The sequence below is a fragment of the Daldinia caldariorum genome (assembly GCF_022478825.1).
Source record: "Daldinia caldariorum strain CBS 122874 unplaced genomic scaffold F4812scaffold_11, whole genome shotgun sequence".
Taxonomy (NCBI): domain Eukaryota; kingdom Fungi; phylum Ascomycota; class Sordariomycetes; order Xylariales; family Hypoxylaceae; genus Daldinia; species Daldinia caldariorum.
Genome location: NW_025953047.1, coordinates 993,090 through 1,012,964, shown reverse-complemented (window position 1 = coordinate 1,012,964; position 19,875 = coordinate 993,090). Strand labels below are relative to the sequence as shown.

The window sequence follows — 19,875 nt, the reverse complement described above, 5'->3', positions numbered from 1 at the left end:
CGTTGTAATTGTACAACATCTCATAACATGATTATGTATCTAACAAAAGGGAGAAGACCGAGATATTCTCTTATCGAAACGATGCAAGCCACAGTATGGGGGCTTATGTAATTGAAAAGATGGTACCTGTTCACAATATTTGGGGATATCCCCAGTTTTCTGAGCACCACCCCTGCTAGAAGCTACCTAATCTAAGAGCTATTACGAAAAATGAGTGGATCCCTGTCGCCAAAGAAAAAAAAAGGTACCTACGCAACACCAGGGTATTTTCAATTGGACACCATACAACTTACAAGGTACTAAACCGTACAACAACTAACGACGTTAATTAAAATGTCAGATCAACTTTGACAACGTTCCCACTATCCATGACCTTTACCAGCAAGTTCATAAAGGTCACAATCCCAACGACAATACGGTGAACACAATGGCATCCGCCTCGCCAGCACCGCATAAGCCTCGGCGCAAAAACAAGAAGACACATTTCGACAATACCATCCATGTCAAACCCGAAGCTCTAATTCGCACGCCCTCGTTTCCTCTCGCAGCTTTCCTCTGGCCTGCTCGGAGCTCTCTGTCGCAATGGGAGGTCTTACCGCTCATTCTTATGGTCGTTGGCCTTTTTAGATGGGCTGCCGGACTTTGGGGATATTCAGGTTTGTTCTAACTTTACCCAGTGCACCATTTTTTTTTCTCGAATTACTCGTTATTGACCTTGTTCTGTACCCGACAGGCTTCCGGAAGCCGCCCATGTTTGGTGACTACGAAGCGCAAAGACACTGGATGGAGATAACGACACATTTACCAATCTCCCAATGGTATTTCCACGACCTAGAATGGTGGGGTCTCGACTATCCTCCCTTAACCGCGTATCACAGCTGGCTACTCGGAAAGGTCGGATCACTTATTGACCCCTCGTGGTTCGAGCTCTACACTTCGCGAGGGTTGGAAGATCCAACGCTCAAGGTCTTCATGAGGGCTACCGTTATTGTATCCGAGTATCTGATATACATACCTGCCGCCGTGATCTTCGTAAGGAGGTATAGCAAAATTTCAGGTGTTGCTCAATGGACCGCATCCGTAGCCCTGGTCGCGATCCTCATGCAGCCGGCTACTATTCTTATCGATCATGTTCACTTCCAGTATAATACCGTGATGCTTGGCTTCGTCTTGGCGAGCATGTCTAGCATGGTAGCGGGTCGATATATGTGGGCTTCCATCTTTTTCGTCTGCGCATTGGGGTTCAAGCAGATGGCGCTTTATTATGCACCAGCCGTGTTCGCATTCCTTCTGGGAAGCTGTACTTTTCCTCGCATCAACATTGGACGGTTTATGGGAATCGCAGCAGTTACTCTCGCCTCCTTCGCCGTACTCGTATTGCCCCTTGTTATAGGCACGCTATACGACGTCAACCGAGGGATTGACTCGCGACCTGATCTAGATGGGCCACGCCCTCCTTTGCCTATATTTGCTTTCCTCTCGGACTATCTAGACACGAAGGCTCCATACTATCCCCTAGTTGAACAGGCCGTGCAGATGGTTCATCGAGTCTTCCCTTTTGCGCGAGGACTATTCGAGGATAAAGTTGCCAACTTCTGGTGCGCAGCTAATGTCGTCATCAAGTTACGGAAATATCCAACCGAACTTCTACAAAGAGTCTCGCTCTTGGCGACTCTTGCTTCGATTACTCCTCCGTGCGCTATCCTGTTCTTCAAACCGCGCAAGGATCTCCTCCCATATGCCTTTAGCGCAACAGCGTGGGGTTTCTTTTTATTCAGCTACCAGGTCCACGAGAAGAGTGCGCTTCTGCCACTTCTCCCCATGACCGTGCTCCTCGCAGGAAAGCAGGGACTAGGAAAGGAAATCAGGTCCTGGGTTGGATTTGGCAATCTCGTTGGCGTGTGGACTATGTACCCGCTGCTGCAGAGAGTTGATCTACGAATCCCTTACGCAGTCCTAACTCTCCTATGGGCGTATTTGTTGGGCCTACCTCCCGTATCGATCAGTGCCTACTTCGAAGAAGGACAGAGCATATGGGTTCAATGGCTGACGGCGATCGTCCACGGCGCTTTCTACGTCGCCATGGGCGCTTGGCATATCCTAGATTTGTTTGCTCTACCACCTCCCGACAAGCCCGACCTCTGGGTCGTTGCCAACGTCGGCATAGGCGCCGCTGGGTTTGCCTTATGTTACCTATGGTGTTTATGGAAGCTGATACAGGAGAGTGGAATTAACCGCCGGAAACCCCCGGCATCTAAGGTCAAGACGACTTGACAATAGGTAGACTTGTTTGTTTTTTGTATCCATGTACATAGCCTGTAATGTACAAAATTTTTTGACATGTTGAATCTTCCATTCTGGCGTTGCTGTGGTTTCATGCGTATTAACGTCATCGGGTAGTGATGATGCAAAGTCCCGAGAACTTTTGTTTCGCTTCGCAAACGCTCGTGAAGTCACCCTCTTCCCCCATCATAAGCTACATCGATAGTGTTGGTGCCTAGGTTAGGTAGGTAGGTAGGTAAAGCTGTGTAAGCGTACATGTTAGGGGTCGTTGTGGACCCCAGGGATATCACAAGACTCATCCTAGGTTTCAGTCATCCTACCAGCATGACAAGCAGCTGCTTAGGTATACAGCGGCAACCAGAATATGTAGGTCCTAGCCGGTCTATGTGATGGATGGAATTCTACGACGTTAGTACATTCCCCAGCTGCAGTATATACCACTTTCCAATTTCCAAACCTCGTATCCATGCAGCTTAAAAAGACATGTTTGCTCTTCGACTTCTAACGCGAGAAGGACTCTGGTTTGTGATCTAAAGTCCGATACCTCAGCAACATGCGGCAGGCCGATTCATCACCTGCCTATCTGCCTGACTTAAGGTACCTAGCTGTTATTCTCACCGAGAGCGGTGTGTTTTGTGAAGCTGGAGAGAGGAGGTTCCCAGACGTAAGCATCTAGACCGGGCAGCAACATTGAACCGGCACCGGCAACGCGCTTAGACGATAGGGAAAGCAGTAGTTTCTCCACTCCTGAAGCCTCTTCCCATCGGAAGCGTACAAGGAGGGGCATACTACCTATATTCTCTGCTTGGTGTTAGGCATCAACTCTTGCATCAAAGAGGAAGAAGTATAGAGGTCCGAAAGTATGGGGGGTTGTTCAGAAGACTATGAACAGATAGGTAGGTAGGTAGGTTTATCAGCTGAACCTTCATCATTGTGAATAGGACTTCCCAGTTACCTAAGTAGGCACCTACCTATCTTCTGTCCACGTATATATATTAGATAGCCAGTCTCTCCCTTCGCCTTTCTCAATTTGTTCTACCTACGATGCAGCATCGCCTCTTTTATTTTGCTTCAATATCTCTACTTCTCACTATATATATAAACAACTATTAGATAAATCGATCTCCCTTATATTTCCTCCTTCTTCTTCACGACCATAGACCGTCATTAACAATATTTTGTCATTACCAGTACCAAATTTCCGATTTATCGTGGTCGGGTAGCGGCACTATTCGGCAGCCTTATTCAATTATTGCCAACTATATTAGCTGCCTCCTATACACCGTACATCAACCGCAACGATACATACGGATTCTAAGATATCTATCAGTATTGATATCTGGGAAGTCGAACCGTTGTGTTGATATCTACAGAAGCACAGGTTTATCTCGTCTATACACAAGTTCCAGCCCTATCCAGAACCACCCTTATTTACCAGGAAGTTTTTAAACTTTCCAACACTGCGACCAGTGCAGGAACATATTCCTTATCAGAGCGGCTAATAATGTCTTTGGAATTCAACTATAAACCAGCGCTTTTACTTGCGGAGAACTTAGTTGCTGAGACGCAGATATCAGCATTATAATTTTTGTTACGGAAAAATGCTTCTCTTCGTAATTATTACTAAAGCAACCCAGCAAGAGTATCTATTTTCTTTCCATTTTGGCTCTCCATTTGCCACTTATTCTGACCTCATTAGTCCCTATGTTCTATCTTGATTATCGAACAGCTATTACTTAAATGATATGGATATCTGGTGTTGGGGCCCAATATTAACTTATCCTATAAGCTATTCCTAAGCTAGTTCTACATTATACCTTATACATATTAAAGTCCTTACCTATTTAAAAACGTTTCTATTCTATACACGGCATAAAGAGCTGGAAAGGGTATTATTATCCTCGGATTGACGATGCTATCTTCACCTATAAGGACAGGACCGTGACAGGGTGTTGCCGCATATTGCCCATTTATATATCCTGTGAGCAATGCTAACCCTAATAACTATCTCCCTGAGTTGCTTTTAATTGTCTTTGGACGAGGTTAATAGGTACTTTTAAGAACAAACTACCTAGGCACCTAATTTAGGTATTCACCATCGCCCATGGAACAACAATATTATAGCATTAAATTATTTGCTCTCCTTCGAAGCCGGTATTCGAAATAACAAGGCTATCTATCAAGGACCTGCCCCACCGCGCGTCCATCGCATTTTACCATATTCCCAACAGTATGCGAAGACAGGCTTGCTCCGTCGATATGCAACTCTATTCTAACGACCCTTAGGTTACTTACTACTACCGTTATCGCCCGCAGCCGGCGTTTAACGATGGGCTGTTTCGGGACGGGACCACAGACTTAGGTCGCTCTGTCAGCCGACTATTTAAAGGGTAGTCCTCTAGGTCGACTTTGTGACGATGGCCAAACATCGTGCTACGTATTGGCTATCAACTTTATTTTTCTTAGGTGGCATATTTGATACAAGGGGTTCTTGTATCTCAGTTGTCTGAGCGGTTTAGAACAAGAGCTAATTATCGTTGCGATATATCGCAGTCAGTATCCAAGGTAGTAAGTTGGAGGATTATTGATGGTGTAAAGCGAAATATCTATTTACATTGGTGTAGGCGTGTGTGGTTGTGTGGCCAAGATTGGTTTATACCTATATTGCAGCTGGATGCTTTCCATAATACCCATTAACATATTGCAACTAATGTAATAACGCTATTAGAAATGGTATGTATAAAAGATATATAAATTTATTCTTTCGTTTTGGACCTACACAGGCTGAATACCTGCTTATCGACTATTAAAAGGGGTATAAGTGGGCCTGGTCTCTTCGGAGTTAAGGTGTAACTTGAACTTGAACTGCTCTCTTTCTTACCTTAGGTACCTAGAGATATAGCTACAGTATCTGGCTTTCCAGATACCTCATTGTTGTACGTTTCCTAGTTCGTTAGCACAATAGTTCGCGATTGGGAACACGCCTTCGTCCGTATACCTAATTTAAGCTACACGTAGTACGGGAAGGATAGGGGTCAAGATCACATAGGGACAAAGCAGCATTCGCATCCACACGTCGCATCACGTATTCATGCAGAACGTGTCAAAAACCTGGTTTCAATTCCCTTGTGTTGCATAAGCTTCTTTTCATCATCATCCCTTGGACAACCGAGATCCATCACGAGGCAAGCAGTAGACCGCGCCATTCCAGCTGATCTTTCCGGTTGAAAAAAAGCAAAAAATTTCTCGGACTTCGCTCTACGCCCCGTTACGCCACATAATATGCTGCCCTAGCTGGCGTGGACACACGAGCGCAAAGACAGCCTGTCCAAAGGCCTATGCGCTCATGATGCGAAGTACCGTCGGTGGAGTTTGTCTGTGGTTCGGCAAACTCTGGTCGTCTAATAGACCTTCTTCTTCTCGTCGATGCTGAATTGGCCGGGGCCGCTGTTAACTAGCAGGAGAAGACCGCCGACAATTGACAGAATCTGGAAGAAGTCGTACTTGGCGAAATCCTTGTGGGGGTGGTGCTCGTGAAGCTGCGCAAAAGGTTAGATTAGTGAATTCTTTTTTAACAAAAATACCTTGCTGGTGTCGCGTAGACTCACAGTCCAGAAGTTGTTAACCAAGACGTTGAAGACGCTCAGAATAAGAACCAAGAGGGTGGCGCTGAACTTGGCCTTGAATCCAACAACAACCATGACACAGGCGATAAGACCAATGACAGAGACAGCGATCCTCCAAATGGACCAGTCGCCGCTGAAAACGAAGCCGATGAACAGGAAGATCAGAAGCACACGACCAGCTAGCTGGAAGTACATCTTTCGGTCCTTCTCGTCGATCTGGGGTAGGCCGGCGAACGCCTTGGTCTTCCTAACCCAGGAGTCGGACAGAACCATGATCAAGCCACCAACGACGGAGAGGTTTCGGAGGAAGAAGTTGAGGTCGAAGATCAATCCGTATCCGAGCGCCTGCGTGACAACGACACCTACGAGGCCGGCAACAGCATAATCTGAATGCTTACGAATGATGACCATGATGGAGCAAGAAACCATGGTAACGACGTTTACGATGAGGAAGAGATGTGTTAAACCGCTAGGAACTATTGAAAGAAGCACGATTTAGCTTTAAAAAGCAAAGTGGATATAACTACCTTTTTTTCGGTAAAACTTACTATGCCTGTAGCTATTCAGATACACCAGTTGGTCGGACCATTGGGTTAAGATTCTTAGGGCATCCTCGAGGAATGTAACGACAATCAAGAAGCGCCCGATAGCAGGGAGGTATCTGCGAGAGGGGAAGCGCGTTAGCTCGTTCTCGTGTTCATTTTACCCCTTTGGCTGCAAATTCCATGTACGCATGTACGCATATGCGCGAGAGCGTAGAACTGGCGCGAGGAGGTATCGACGTACGGCTTGATGGGCTCGCTGATAGTATCCAAAATGTCCTCAATCTTACTGGTTTGTTCCCTAATCGCGTCTAAGGGACTGGGGTCGGCGACTTCGTTCTTGGGACCACCGAAAGGGGTCGGGCCACCAAGATGGTAGCCGGCTGTACCTCTGATCTGGGCCATTTCGTAATTTTATCGCGGATTACGTCGCCCGGTTCGAGCCTTTATGTTTTCTTGCGCAAGACGGCGGGAATGAGAAAACAGTTATTAAGTTGCGCGTGTGAAGAATGTAAGGTTGAAGAGGCGAAAAGATTCCGTGGGTTGTTTTTCTAGTAAGACGGACAAAACGGGGGACGGGGAGAGCGTCGGTACCAGAATTGGAAAAGTGAGGCACACGGCAGCTGAGCTATATATACCTCTATAAGGACTCAAATAATAAAAAATAGAGAGTATTGAACAATTGAATAAGAAGAAAAAAAAGAAGACGAAGACAATTCCGACTTTGAACTTCGTTCTCGAGTATATTATTTTACCGTCTCTCCCTGTGAGGTTTTAATGTGTGCTAGACAACCGTGTCCTCAATTGACAATGATGCAAGGTCGAAGTTCCGACAAGCCAGATTGGCTAAATTTCTTCGACTTTTGACTCTAGCTTCGGGGGGTGGGGGGTGAGCCATTAGGTATGGCATGGTTAGCGCATTGACCATTACCTAAGGTGGCATGTATGGCATGTATATGACCTGTACATTGCCCTTGGTGTGCACCTTAAAAAAACGGTGGAATTTAGTGGAATCCATGTACCTGTCCATCATTCAGCTCCGCTCAAGTACATCCAACATACATACTCGGGTACATTTACATAGATCCCTGGTACATATATATACATCTATACGTGCATCGTGATCGCGAATAACTTTTAACCTTAAATAATCCATTGCACTTAAGCTGACTGGAGGCTGACATGGACCTGGCAGTGCAAGCACCTTAGCTGACTTAGGTACCGCCTGCACCCTTCACTTACAGGCTTAGGTACGGGACGGCTTTAACGGGTCTTGCGCTTAGCCGCATGATTCCAAAAATAAAAAATAAAAGGATTTTGTACCCATGTACCTAAATCCCGACGTAATATGTATAACGATGGAATACCTAATGGTTACACATACCAAGATGAGATCCACCGACTTGGGTAGATCTAACCGGTCAGTCTCGTATAGCTTTGATTGGATATTAGATAAATGGGGAATAGAAGATACGAAATAAGGCTGATATAACTACCCTTTTTTTTTTCTCTTTCCAAAAACAGTACCGTACCTAGGTAGACATTCGTACGGGAACCCCTTTAACCCGTCTTCCAAAATTTTTATAAAGGATTATTATGCTTAACATCGCACGATATAATCAAACAATGTTATCCGATGGTTCTGTGGCGGGTTCGATTTATTCAAAAGGGGACGCGGCTTTAAAACCCGAGATGAAGACGCACGTTTCCCATAAACTGACCCGAGCGAATTTGTCAAAGGGAGTATATAAGCCATCTCCCCTTGATGGATAAAGAAGCTCAGTTACCCAACCAGCCCGTATTCATCCCTTAAGCACCGTTCTTTTATACCACGATTGTACATAGGTTGAGTATTAGCCCCGACTGACTGAGCATACGGCAAGGTACGGCAAGAATATTTAGAAAATGTAATAATAGAGAAGTGATTTGATTTGTGATTAGTAGGTTAGGTAGTATTCAGCTAGCTGCTCCAATCATTTATATAACCTCGATATATATAGCTATACCTTAGGCACCTAGCCATATCCCTTACTGCAACTCCATAGCTGCCCCGATCTGATCTGAGAATTCTGTGACATGATCGCTTCTAGATTTACAAGTATATATCTTCGTGTAATTCTTTCCCACCTGCGACGCTTGTCTTTTACACTACCACCGGTAGGAGCCATGTCGTCACGGAGGGAGGGAATACACTCGGTATAATGTGATCGGAAAGGGGGCCACTAGCGAGTAACGGGTAGATACTCGTCAGTAAATCCACCCAAAGGTCCTGAACCTGATTAACCTTCGGCTTTGCAATGCAGTCCTTTTTTTCTAGGTACCTAAGATACCAGATCCCAGAGAGGAGATGCGAGTATGGAAAGTCCGTAATCCTAGAGCCCACCCGCCGTATACTCCCATCCTCCCAAAAAGACGGACTATCCTGTCGGCCTGGAGCTGGATCAGTCTTGCCGTATTCCGGTAGATAGCAGCGAGGCAAGACGAACCTGTCGTAACCCATATTTCTTGAGTAGAGCAAGCTCAATTAGGTCGGGTAATCCTAACTAAGCCTTATTTACCTAACCTAACCAAGTCGTTTCGTATTCAGGCCAAATTCGCTACTATCGGGGATATATATATACCGTAACCGTAACCGTGATGTCGTAGCCGTAACCATCCCCGCCTCCTCCTCACGCAATAACCAACGCGTCGATCGCCGACTTCGCGATCTTAACAACAGTCTGACAAGTCGGCGTCTCGTCCGGCTTCCTCAGCAACATCAAGCAAGGCGGCTGCCAGCGGCCCGTGGCCAGGAGCGCGTCCATCACCGCGTGCCGCTGCCTGCACTTCTGCTCCATCTGCAGCACGATGTCCTTGAGCCCGATGTGCAGCGGGGCGTCCGCCTCGACGGCCTCCATGTCCGAGAGCCCGTAGATGTCGGCCCGCAGCAGCGCGCGCACCGCGAGCCGCCACAGCGCCGGCTCCATGTCGCGGTCGTCGAACGCGCACTCGTCTTCCCGGTCCAGGCCCGGCCTGCCCGCGCCCCAGAGAATCCCGCCCAGCCCGCGCAGCCGGAACACGAGGCGCCGCTGCTCGGCCATCGCCCGCCGCGCCTCCACGTCCACCAGCGCCAGGATCCGCTGGTACGCCTGCACGATGCTCGGGATCAGCGCCGCCACCAGCATCAGGTTCTGGAACACCCGCATCATCTCCAGCCCGCACTCGAAGTCCCCCGGGTCGATCCGGAACGAGCACACGGGGCAGTGCACCGCGTCGTACGCCGTCCGCGTCGCCTTGCGCGCGTGTCGGATCGCGTTCTCGACGTCGTCTGGGGGGTTTTGCATCGATTCTAAAGCGAGGTACAGAGCTGCCGTGTGCGCGCATGTCTTCGATTTGGTGGTGGTGGTGGTGGTTGTTACTGTTGCTGCTTCTACTGTCGCCGGTGGCGTGGGCGTACTGATGAAGTAGCGCGAGCTCTCTGTGCTTTCGGGCGTCGTGGTCGAACTGAATGTTAAATTTGGCGGCGGATCTAAGCTCGGAAGATCTGATGCCGGCTGCAATAGAGAAGGATCGATATTTATCGAGAAGGGCGATTCGGTATGGGGCTCGGGGTCGAAGCCGACGTCCCCAAGGCTATCGCCAGCGTACCCGAAGGACCACGAGAAGCCCTTGTCCTGGGCCGGGGGATCTATGGGCGCGTCGAGATTGATGTGGCAATCTCCCGCCGTCAAGAAGTTTATGAGAGACATGCCGGGGTCTTGGGTATCTGGCGGGGTCTGGATCATGACTGTTTTGTTCGCGGGGACGTCGTTCGTAGTAGTAGTGGTAGTGGTAGTAGTAGCGTCGTCGGCGGCTTCGTCGGAGGCTTCGTCTCGTGGGCGTTTTCGCGGCCGGCCCATCTGCTTCTGGGGAGAGTAGTGGCAGGCGATGCCTTCGCGCTTGCAACGCGAGCAGCCGTCGGGCTCTTTGGTGCAAGCTAGCTTACGCGTGCCTGTAGCAATTGTAAGTCCAATCTGGACCCGCGACGCAGATAAGGTAAGGTAGAATATAGGTGTAGGTGAATCCTCGCCTGGACGTACGGCATTCATCACAAGCCCTGTGCTTCTGAGCACATCCCGTCGGTTGGCAGGAAGCCCCCGAGGTTATTACCGTCGACATCTTGGGTGTAGATCTCGATATTAAATTTTGCTCCAAGTCGTGCCCTTTAGGAAGGGTTTCCAATGGTAATAAGAAGATTGCTCGACGCGGCTCTTCGTTTGTCGAGACCTTGAGGGTTGATTCTGAATCCTGACTCCTTTCACTGATTCGTAAGCGTAGACGTAGTGTGGGATGGGGAGTACATTAGAATAGATTGATAATACTTCATATTATATGAAATAAGGATGCAATTTTAAGGTATTCTTTCTGCCTATTAATGTACTTTAGGTCTAGGCTATCTGACCGATGGAGGGGAATTGTGGCGAATGCGAAGTTGTCATTGGTTCATCTCATGGATATAACCGCCACTCTTCTCCCCTTTACTGTGCAGCGCCGTGTTCAGCTATACACGATGTAATAAACACACGTATCAGGTTTATATATAAGTTGGATTACATTAGGTACTCGTTATGTGTTCTCTCCAACACCGAAAAAATAATCAAGTCAATCATCATCTGTATTAAGTAGCATTGCCTACCTCTATCATAACAGGTACTTTCTTCGCGCATACTACTAAAGACCGACCTCTTCTGATCCGTAGGGCTTAAACATCCAACGATGCTATGATTTCCCTAAGCCAGAAATTAAAAAAAAGAACCCAAATCTACGAATCACCCTGATGTATACTCTTCTCCCCCTGCGTGTCTAGAAGCCTTGTAGACCTCGTGAGTCGCTCTTTAGCGCATTGGCCAACCGGGTCCTCATCTTGCATCTCGCCTACTGCCCTCAGATCTGCTAGAAATCGTCGAATCCTTAGCCCTGTTCTCTCGCGAATCATCGCATCGTACATGTTATCCGCTGCCGCGTGTATGGCCACCTGGAGACCCCTGATCACATCCCTGTCGTTGATATCTGCATCGTCGTAGTCGAAGAATACGTCCAGATCCTTTAGAATGTCCTCCGTCTGGGGTACCTTGGGTAGCTTTTTTTGCGTTGAAGATTTCGTCGTTGAGTGCTTTGGCGGTGGTAGCGGAGGGGCCTCACGAGTCGGCTTGGGTGGAGATTGAGACGACTTCTTTCGCATCGGCGATTTAACCGGCGGCATCCTTCGGTTTACAAAGATGACTTTTTCGTTCTTCCGAGGCCGACGTGTGGGAGTCACCCCGGAAGCCCGGTTGTCGGTGTGGTAGGGTGAGCACGATTTTTGATTCGTCCTATCTACCAAGGTTGGAGGGTGATCGCATAATTTATTCGACTCATTGGCTTCCTGTTCCAACTTTTCAAGGTGCTGAGAAACTTCATCTAGCGCTCGTTCCAAAGAAGAAGCTCGACTGACAGCGTAACGCGCTGCTGATGGTAGCGAAGGAAGGGTGGATGGTGTCGTTTGTGGCGAAATAGTACGTTTACGTTGGCTAATTTCGGCGGAAGGAATTGGCACATCTTTTTCGAGACGAGGATATATTTGAATCTTTGATTGATCTGTGCGAGTTGGGGAACGAATTGGGGAGCTCTCCCTTTCCTCCTTAATGGTTGCAGGGAGAGGTAAACGAGCCATGGCAATATCTCGCTTGCGTAGACCGGTATGCGTTATTGGCTGTCTTATCTCACGTTCTGGACTGGCTCGCGGAGCTGCTGGCCCCGAATGCAGTCTCTGGTCACCCTGCTCGACATCTATCCATGATATATTCCTGCCTGGCGACTCATGACGTGTGGTGATGTTTGCAGAAGGAGCGGCTGGCCTTGAACTAGCCTTACGGCGGAGTCCAGACGGTCGAGTTCTGGGACTGAGAGAAGAACGATCGTGTGGTGTATGCTGGTGGTCTCTACTCCTTGCCTGATTTCTAACTTGAGTGTCGTTGACAGACTGAGGTTTATATTGTGGCTTAGCTTGAGCGGTGCGGTTCTCTCTAGAAGGTGACTTCTTCCTTAACCATGGTAAAATGCTTCCCTTGTCTTTAGATATCGATTTCTTCGTCTTGGACTTTGGAACTGGTAATGGCTCGATTGGATTCCCAGCTGGAGTAAACTCTACGTATGACCCAGAGCTCGAAGCTGACCGCTCGCTTAGGGCTTCATCTTGTCTATCAAATCCGCCATCCGTCTGTACTGGGGCATGAACGTACTTAACCGAGCTGCTTATGGGCTTTAAGCCGTCTCTATCCTTAATCCGAGGCCTTCGACTCTGCTCTGCCGACGTTACAGCAAGACCAGCTGCTTGAAATTCTTTCTGATATGGTAGGAGCGGTTGAACGGTATGATAGGATAACTTCGAGTCAGACTCGGTGGGTGTCATGACTGGAACCTTGCCAGCTGCCCCAGTGGCGTCCGCGTATTTCTCAAGCTGTCTTGTGAAGCGATTTAAGGCCTTGCGCTGGCTTGATGTCCGGGACGGAATTTCTGATGACTGATAATGCTCTACTGCCGCATCTTCTGGTATGACTAGAGTTGATAACTGTCGTTGTTGGCCTAGTGATCTGTTAATTGCATCCCAGACGAGGGGGTCTGCAAGACCAAATCTCTTCTCTCGGATTTTTCCTCGATTATGCACTACGGTGCTCATGCCTTTCTGCCTCAGACCTCCGTGTATCGGGTTGGTATGTTCAGTTTTTCTGGTTGAAGAATTTTTGTAGCCAACGGGTTGCGACGGGGCACGATCCCCGCAGAGCTTCTTATCTTCAACGGAGGTGGTTGCCTGATTTTTTAGATTAGGTATTTGCGAGTGCCTTAGTGTACCCCAATATGGGTGGTCTTCGTTGAACTCGGAGACTTGCATTAGTGAATACTGTTTGCCGCTACTCGCGGACTCTCCAGTTCCTCCTCGTGAGGAAAGACGCCTGCTAACTCGGACGCCATATTTCTTCCGACTAATCCTGCGTTGTCGTGGTCGCTCTCCGACAAAAGGCTCTAGTAATGGGGCACGAAATAATGCTTCAGTAGCTCTTTGGGGGAGCTGCTCATTTGGGATTGCTGTCGGGTGTGTGATTTTCGGTCGGCGATTGGGACTCCCCTTCTAAGGCAAACTGAGTTTAGCCATCGTCGATATTCCAAGATGGGCCCCCAAAATCTCGAAGATATGTATGTTATGAAAAAAGGTGTATTAATTGTTCACATATTCAAAGTAGACTTGGCTTTAGAAAAGAAGTTTTAGGGTCTTTCCTGGCCTCATCGTTTGAGAATGCCTTATAAGCTTGAGCAGTCGCCCTTGCTACCTCAATGGCCCCTGATAGATTAAAGTACCTACCTGGTAGGAAGTTGGCAGAGACCGTATCCTTGAGTAAAAATAAAGATGTGGCTTCCCGTTCGAGATATTATTACTGTATTCGAGTAGTGACAGAGATTAAGACGGGCGCAGTTGCGTGGTAATTTGTCGATTAAGTCCGGGTAAACCAGAATCACAAAATAGTATGTATAGAAGAAATTAGTAGGATATATATAGTCAACCTCATCTGATATCTTTTATTCCAGGTGCCGAGTACATTTCTAATTGGCGATGTCCTCTGCGTAAGAGAAACTCAATGACAGAAAAATCTCTCTTATCAACATTGACGCTCTTCTCGAATTCCGATCTAAACTATAGGTTAGCCTTAGGTAGTTATAGCATACACAAAGTAATAAAGCATTGGTATAAGATCCTCGGTATACCTGATGAAGGATTCAAAGTGTGGACGCGCAGCCTATGATCATTCGTCAGTTATACTATGTAATGTAATGGCAGCACAAAGATTGAGTGCAGCTGCACGAACCACCGGTTTCTTACGGCTTGCACGGAGGCATTGACGGTAGAGTGATAGCACATCCCTTTGCAAGCCAGACAGACGCATCTTCAGCGGTTGCGTAGGATATAGGTAGACTGAAAAGAGCTCTGCTTGTTAATCGTGATTCGTTGATGTAAAAGTCTCGGACATCATCAATTCAATTAATTCAAATTGCGGCAAATATAGATCTAACACTGCCCCCATTGTTTCATAATCATGTTTCTTTGGATGAATATATTCGCCGATTGAGGTTTTGCGAGAAACATGATCGAGACGCAAAATACTTTGAATGCTGAGAGAATTTCCCCGAGGAGAAGTAGGTAATCTAATATTATCATACCAAAACTGTTCTTCTATGAATCCATTATATAGTAGTTGAAGCCCCTTAGCAATGGTGGTAAAACAGGATCCCTGTATTATATGTTTCCCGACGCGGTATAAGAGAAAACAGATCCACTATGGGAGGACTCTTTGGATATCACCTTATCTTCTGTCTTTGATGCTGGCTCATAATTGAATACAGTAGTTCATGGGGTATCTCTGAGCGAAGCAAAAGACGAATGGAAAGACGCCTCATCGAGTCCGCGAATAAGCCCTTATCCCCTGAATAGCGACCCAGCCAGCGACAACGACCGTTACTATGATGCGTAGCTCGCGTACCGCCGCTGCAGTACTCGGATCAAGGCGGATCGTGTGTATGTGGTTGATGCCACCTGCGTGCTGTGCGGCAAGCGAAAAAGATTCCATGGTTTTAGATGTGACTCGAATCGTTGTCTGGACGCCGTGCTGAATAGAGTGAGGTAGGCTTGTTCAAGAATTAGGACATGGAATGTGTTGAAAATAGATGCTGTCTAAGTGACAAGCTAGGTACCTCATAGGGGTTTACCTAGGTATAACTTATGAAATTTCAGCGATAAAGTTAAAGTCTATGATTCTTATTTCCGTAGTTTCTGTAGCTGAGCGAGTGTAAAAATTATTTAGCGACATGGTCCAAATTTTGTGGATGCTTCTCCGTTGCTTCTGAGTTTCAACACCATAGAGAAAAAAAAAAAAATTAACCTCTTCTTAATTTCTTCTCTTCGCATGACAATTCTCATGTAAAGATGGGCAACAGAGTAAAAGGCAACACGAATGTGACAGTCATGAATTACCCTAGTTTGAAAGAATCTGTATCCTCCCTACCTAGTAAGATAATACAAGCAAGGTATTCAATTAAATGCTAGGTAGACTTGAGCTGAGAGCACAACACTCGGTGATAGCATTATTTCATTTTTTTTTTTTTGCTACCTATTATTTTTATATAATGCACCGCCGGATGAAGACACCGTAAAGTCATACGTTGCATATATAAATCTCCCATTTGGCCTCCGAATCATTCCGCCATGACGGCATGCAAATTCGCTATAAGTGAGGGAGGGTATCGAGCATGCAAGAAGCGCAGAAGCCGCAGCAAACACCACCCACCCCATTAAATGAAATTAAGTCGTCGTCACTATAAACCTCATGAACCGCACTATTAGCAGTTAAATATCATAAATTAAAAAAATCGCGCACGCAAGCACGCTCCCTTAGAAAAGTTTTACACCTTTTCAGGCACGTCGTGCGTCTCGATCGCCACCTCCTTCTCGACCTGGTCCAGGTTCAGGCGCGCGACGGCGGCCTCGTCGCCGTCGATGACCTTGGCGAGCTCCTCGAGCGTGGGGCCCTTGGTCTCGACGTACATGAAGTAGACGAAGGCGAGCTCGCAGAAGATCCAGCAGGTGTAGATGAGGTAGAGCTTCCAGGAGTGCTTGAGGCCGAAGGCCTCGAACGCGACCGGGTTCGCGTACACGTTGAGGCACAGCGCCGCCTGGATCATGATGTTGAGCACCATCAGCCCCTTGGCCCGCAGCTTGTACGGCAGCAGCTCGATCGCGTAGCCCACCAGCAGCCCCGACCACGCGCACGAGTAGAAGAAGCTGAACAGCCAGATGAAGAAGATCATCGCGTAGTTCGCCCCCGGCGACCCCCGCTCCCCGTATAATCCCGCGCACAGCGTCCAGAATATGAACACCCCGAACATGCCGCCCGTCGAGACCAGGAACATCGGTCGCCGACCCCATCGGTCCACAAGCGTGGCCATGGTCACCGAGACGATAAGGGCTAGGATCATTTGGCCTCCGGAAAGCTATAGGGAATTTTTAGGTCAGAAACGTCTTTCTTCAACTAGGCAGTTACAACTACCTAGGTAGTTTAGGTAGTTAGCTTAGTTAAAATTAGAAAGAGGACTTACGCCGAACTTGGAGTTAGAATCCGTCACACCAGCCTGATCGTAGAGGGTGCTGGCGAAGTTAGAAATGATAGCGTTACCGGACCACTGGGAGAAAAGACCCAGCGACAGGAGGACGACCAAGCGGTAACGGTTGCCTTTCGTCCGGAAGAAGTCGAGGTAGCTGCTGTTCGCCTGGCTCTCCATCTCCAGCCTGATGGTCTCCCTGATCTCGCGGTACTCGAACTGGACGGTCGGGTGCTGGGCGTTGCCGTTGGCGTGGTACCGCGCGAGGATCTCGAGGGCCTGGTCTGACTTGTCCTTGGCGATGAGGTATCGCGGCGATTCCGGGATCCACCAGATAAACACGATCTGGATGACGGAAGGCAGGGCCTGGAGGATGGCGGGGATACGCCACGACCAGTCGTTCTGGATGTAGTTCGTTCCGAAAGAAAGCCACGAGACGACTGCAAAAGTGTTAGTACAAGGTACCTAGGTAGCTCTTCCACCACCATACGTGGGGCTTGGAAAGGCGGGACGGGACGAGACGTACTGATGGCGCCGACGTTCCATAGACAGTTGTAGACGGCCGTGAGACGGCCACGATGCTGCGGGTGGGCAATCTCGGTCAGTAACATAGGAGAGGCGATCTGAGCCAAACTGTTTCCGAATCCCATCATGGTACGACCACCCATGAAGGCGTTGATTCCCTGTGCAGTTCCTTGCACGAGAGCACCGGCAATCATAATAATGCAACCGACGGCGATGGGTACTTTTCGGCCAAAGTTATCGGCTAAGATGGGGCTGTAAAAAACTGTCAGAACGCCTAACTTTCGTGCCGTCGCGGCCCGTGCGAGAGAGTGGGAAGGTGCCTAGACTTACACCATGGGAATCGAGGCCAAGCTGCCGATCTGATATAACGCAGCGAGGAGCCCGAGCTGTGATCCCTGGGGGTTGTTGAAGAACGCCTTCCACGTCTCGAATACTTGCACCGAGTTGAAGAAGGAGCTACAAGTGTACATTCGTTAGCATGTTACCTCATCCGTACCCAACGCAGCGGGTTTGCCCTGTTGTGCATGCGTGTGAGCCATACCCATCGTAACCAGTAGTCGCCGAAGCGACGCAGAGTATGAAGCAGTAGAAGTATAGCTTCCTTAAACCGGGGTCTCTTTTCCAGTCTACCTTCTCGAAGGCCGGGGCTTCCTCCTGCGCGTGGGCAATCTCCTCCTTACGGGGCGCCTTCTGCGTGATGGCGGCGATTGCCATTGTGGCGGTTTTTCGATCGCGAACTTTTCTTTCTTTCGCGAGCTCGACTGGCGATTAGGTATGTCGAGGGTGGCACGACCTAAAAGGAGAGACTCTAACTTGGTCCTCCGGTGAGGTCGAGGTTTACTACAAAAGCTTGGTCTCTTTGAGTTGGAAGGGCTATTAGAGACGCGAGGGTCTTCCAGCGAGATACTCGAAGGAAAGCTCGAAGGGAAGGAGGATCAGATATAATATAAGACTTAGGTAACTACTATATATGGTCTCCCTATGGAAGGACCAGGGACCCATCTTGCTGAGGACGGGCGACCGGACCGGTAGAGGAGCTCACTTGGACGAATTGTACCTAGCCCGTAGCCATCTCACTTTTTCTAGACGCGAGATCTAGAAATGGGGTCCTTTTCCTCATGGCGAGGTACTCGCATGTGTGAGTGGATTGCGGGTCTCTTCCTTACCCCATTGCCCCCCATACCATTCCCTTGGCTAGTCTCCCCCCTGTGGCGCCATAGCCCATGGGGAATTGAGACGAAGGAAGTAAAATGGTCCGGGAGTGCGGGCTATCACTTCACTACAAGGGGGAACCACCCGTTGGCCACGAGGAACTTGGGGATCGAGAAACAAAAGAGAGAAAAAATAAATTCACATTTCAGTTAATCATCTTGATTCTGGATGGGCCGAGCACGAGCGATCTTGCTCCCGGCCGAATTGTAACGCCACATGCACATAATCAGGTCAACAACAGCAACCCGTTTGGTATGCCTTGTAGGTGCTCTATATTGCCCGGTAGTACGTTTGCATCTGTAACAGGCATATATCTTAGTTATAGGCTTTCATGCTATGTACATTCTTGGTAGCAGTAGATCTTCTACCGTGCCTGGGATAATTCTGCGGGAGGGTAGCTCTCGCCGACGTATCGACCGGCAGCCCATGTCACGGATTTTGATGCGATAAAATAGTCGAGTTGACTGGGGTGTATCTCTTAAGGCGTTGGAACACTTCGAGAACGCATAACAACACACTCCCAACCATGTATACATACTAGGTACCTATAGTATGGTAATCATAGATGCCGCGTGTGATGTGTTCCCTCAGCGAACAGCATGATGCGAGTTGTCTTTGGTTGGGTATAATCAGATTTGCGGGGAAATACTCAACCAGTAACACCGATATCCTGGACTTGATCCCACCGCGGGACGTGAGAGAAGAAGTTAGTTTTCTTTGGGTTGTGTAAGTAAACCTATGCCAAATCCATTTGGTACAAGTAATGCTCCTATTGGTGACAATTAGGTGGTATTTGGATGGTGTACTATGTATTATTTTAGCGACAGCACCATTTGAGGACGACAACCTCTTTGTTTCATGATGGTCAACCCATGTCCACTCCAAATTATCCCTATTACGAATTCATTAACGACCTGTACCACTGAACTCCATAAGACTATAATCCTCTATTCTGGTTCCAGTCTAGAATGATTGGTTCCACGGTGTCGGAGACGGCCTAGAATATACTAATACTTTGGACTTGTATGTTAGTGCACGTCAGAATCCCTAGGGTTTAGGAGTGCTTTTTTTTTTTTTTTTTTTTTTTTTTTACGAGTGGATAGTCCATACAATAAATATCAAAACTTCACGTTGGCCGAAATAATAGATTGAGCTATAGTTTATATGTCAAAAATATAAAGTTGCACCGCAGCGAAGCAAGCGAATTTTGGTTACAATGAAGCATCTCTATTGCCGTACCTAACCTAAGACATGTTCATGTGGCTAACAAATCTGACCACTGAGATCAGCTATAACGAAAAAAACTCTTCTTCATCAGAGGAATCCATTATTCAGAGCTTTCTCCTCGTCCATAGAAATAGATTCGTATTGTTGGGATAGTGCTATATACGACCCGAACTCCTCTGCGGCGGTCGTAACTGAATTAAATTAACCACACTTGGCATTCCGGGGGGGGGGGGGGGGGGGGGGGGGGGGGGGGGGGGGGGGGGGGGGGGGGGGGGGGCCGGGCGGGGGGGGGGGGGGGGGGGCGGGGGGGGCGG

At 48.1% G+C, this 19,875-nt stretch overlaps 5 protein-coding genes across 5 annotated transcripts; 1 reads left to right on the top strand and 4 right to left on the bottom strand.

Moving 5' to 3' along the window:
• Positions 1 to 278: 278 nt before the first annotated feature.
• F4812DRAFT_433228 (glycosyltransferase family 57 protein) lies at positions 279 to 2,341 on the top strand. Its single transcript, XM_047934609.1, has 2 exons — positions 279 to 656; positions 734 to 2,341. The coding sequence occupies exons 1-2, from the start codon at positions 428 to 430 to the stop codon at positions 2,272 to 2,274; spliced, it is 1,770 nt and encodes a 589-aa protein (XP_047789228.1). The 5' UTR covers positions 279 to 427; the 3' UTR covers positions 2,275 to 2,341.
• A 3,343-nt stretch (positions 2,342 to 5,684) lies between these two features.
• Positions 5,685 to 6,856, bottom strand: F4812DRAFT_460470 (SURF4-domain-containing protein; the record flags this gene model as incomplete). The annotated part of the gene is made up of 4 exons (XM_047937697.1): positions 5,685 to 5,822; positions 5,892 to 6,385; positions 6,458 to 6,570; positions 6,696 to 6,856. The coding sequence occupies 4 exons, from the start codon at positions 6,854 to 6,856 to the stop codon at positions 5,685 to 5,687; spliced, it is 906 nt and encodes a 301-aa protein (XP_047789227.1).
• Positions 6,857 to 9,120: 2,264 nt separating this feature from the next.
• F4812DRAFT_460469 (uncharacterized protein) lies at positions 9,121 to 10,588 on the bottom strand (the record flags this gene model as incomplete). Its single annotated transcript, XM_047937696.1, has 2 exons — positions 9,121 to 10,421; positions 10,510 to 10,588. The coding sequence occupies 2 exons, from the start codon at positions 10,586 to 10,588 to the stop codon at positions 9,121 to 9,123; spliced, it is 1,380 nt and encodes a 459-aa protein (XP_047789226.1).
• A 643-nt stretch (positions 10,589 to 11,231) lies between these two features.
• On the bottom strand, positions 11,232 to 15,069 carry F4812DRAFT_460468 (uncharacterized protein; the record flags this gene model as incomplete). Its single annotated transcript, XM_047937695.1, has 2 exons — positions 11,232 to 13,577; positions 14,983 to 15,069. The coding sequence occupies 2 exons, from the start codon at positions 15,067 to 15,069 to the stop codon at positions 11,232 to 11,234; spliced, it is 2,433 nt and encodes an 810-aa protein (XP_047789225.1).
• Positions 15,070 to 15,377: 308 nt separating this feature from the next.
• Positions 15,378 to 17,836, bottom strand: F4812DRAFT_465545 (general substrate transporter; the record flags this gene model as incomplete). Its single annotated transcript, XM_047938448.1, has 5 exons — positions 15,378 to 16,489; positions 16,595 to 17,037; positions 17,124 to 17,374; positions 17,453 to 17,578; positions 17,664 to 17,836. The coding sequence occupies 5 exons, from the start codon at positions 17,834 to 17,836 to the stop codon at positions 15,902 to 15,904; spliced, it is 1,581 nt and encodes a 526-aa protein (XP_047789224.1). The 3' UTR covers positions 15,378 to 15,901.
• Positions 17,837 to 19,875: the final 2,039 nt, after the last annotated feature.

Coding starts and splice junctions, on each gene's coding strand:
- F4812DRAFT_433228 (XM_047934609.1), top strand. CDS start 428: ATGGCATCCGCCTCGCCAGCACCGCATAAGCCTCGGCGCAAAAACAAG. Junction 657..733: donor CGGACTTTGGGGATATTCAG/GTTTGTTCTAAC, acceptor TGTACCCGACAG/GCTTCCGGAAGCCGCCCATG.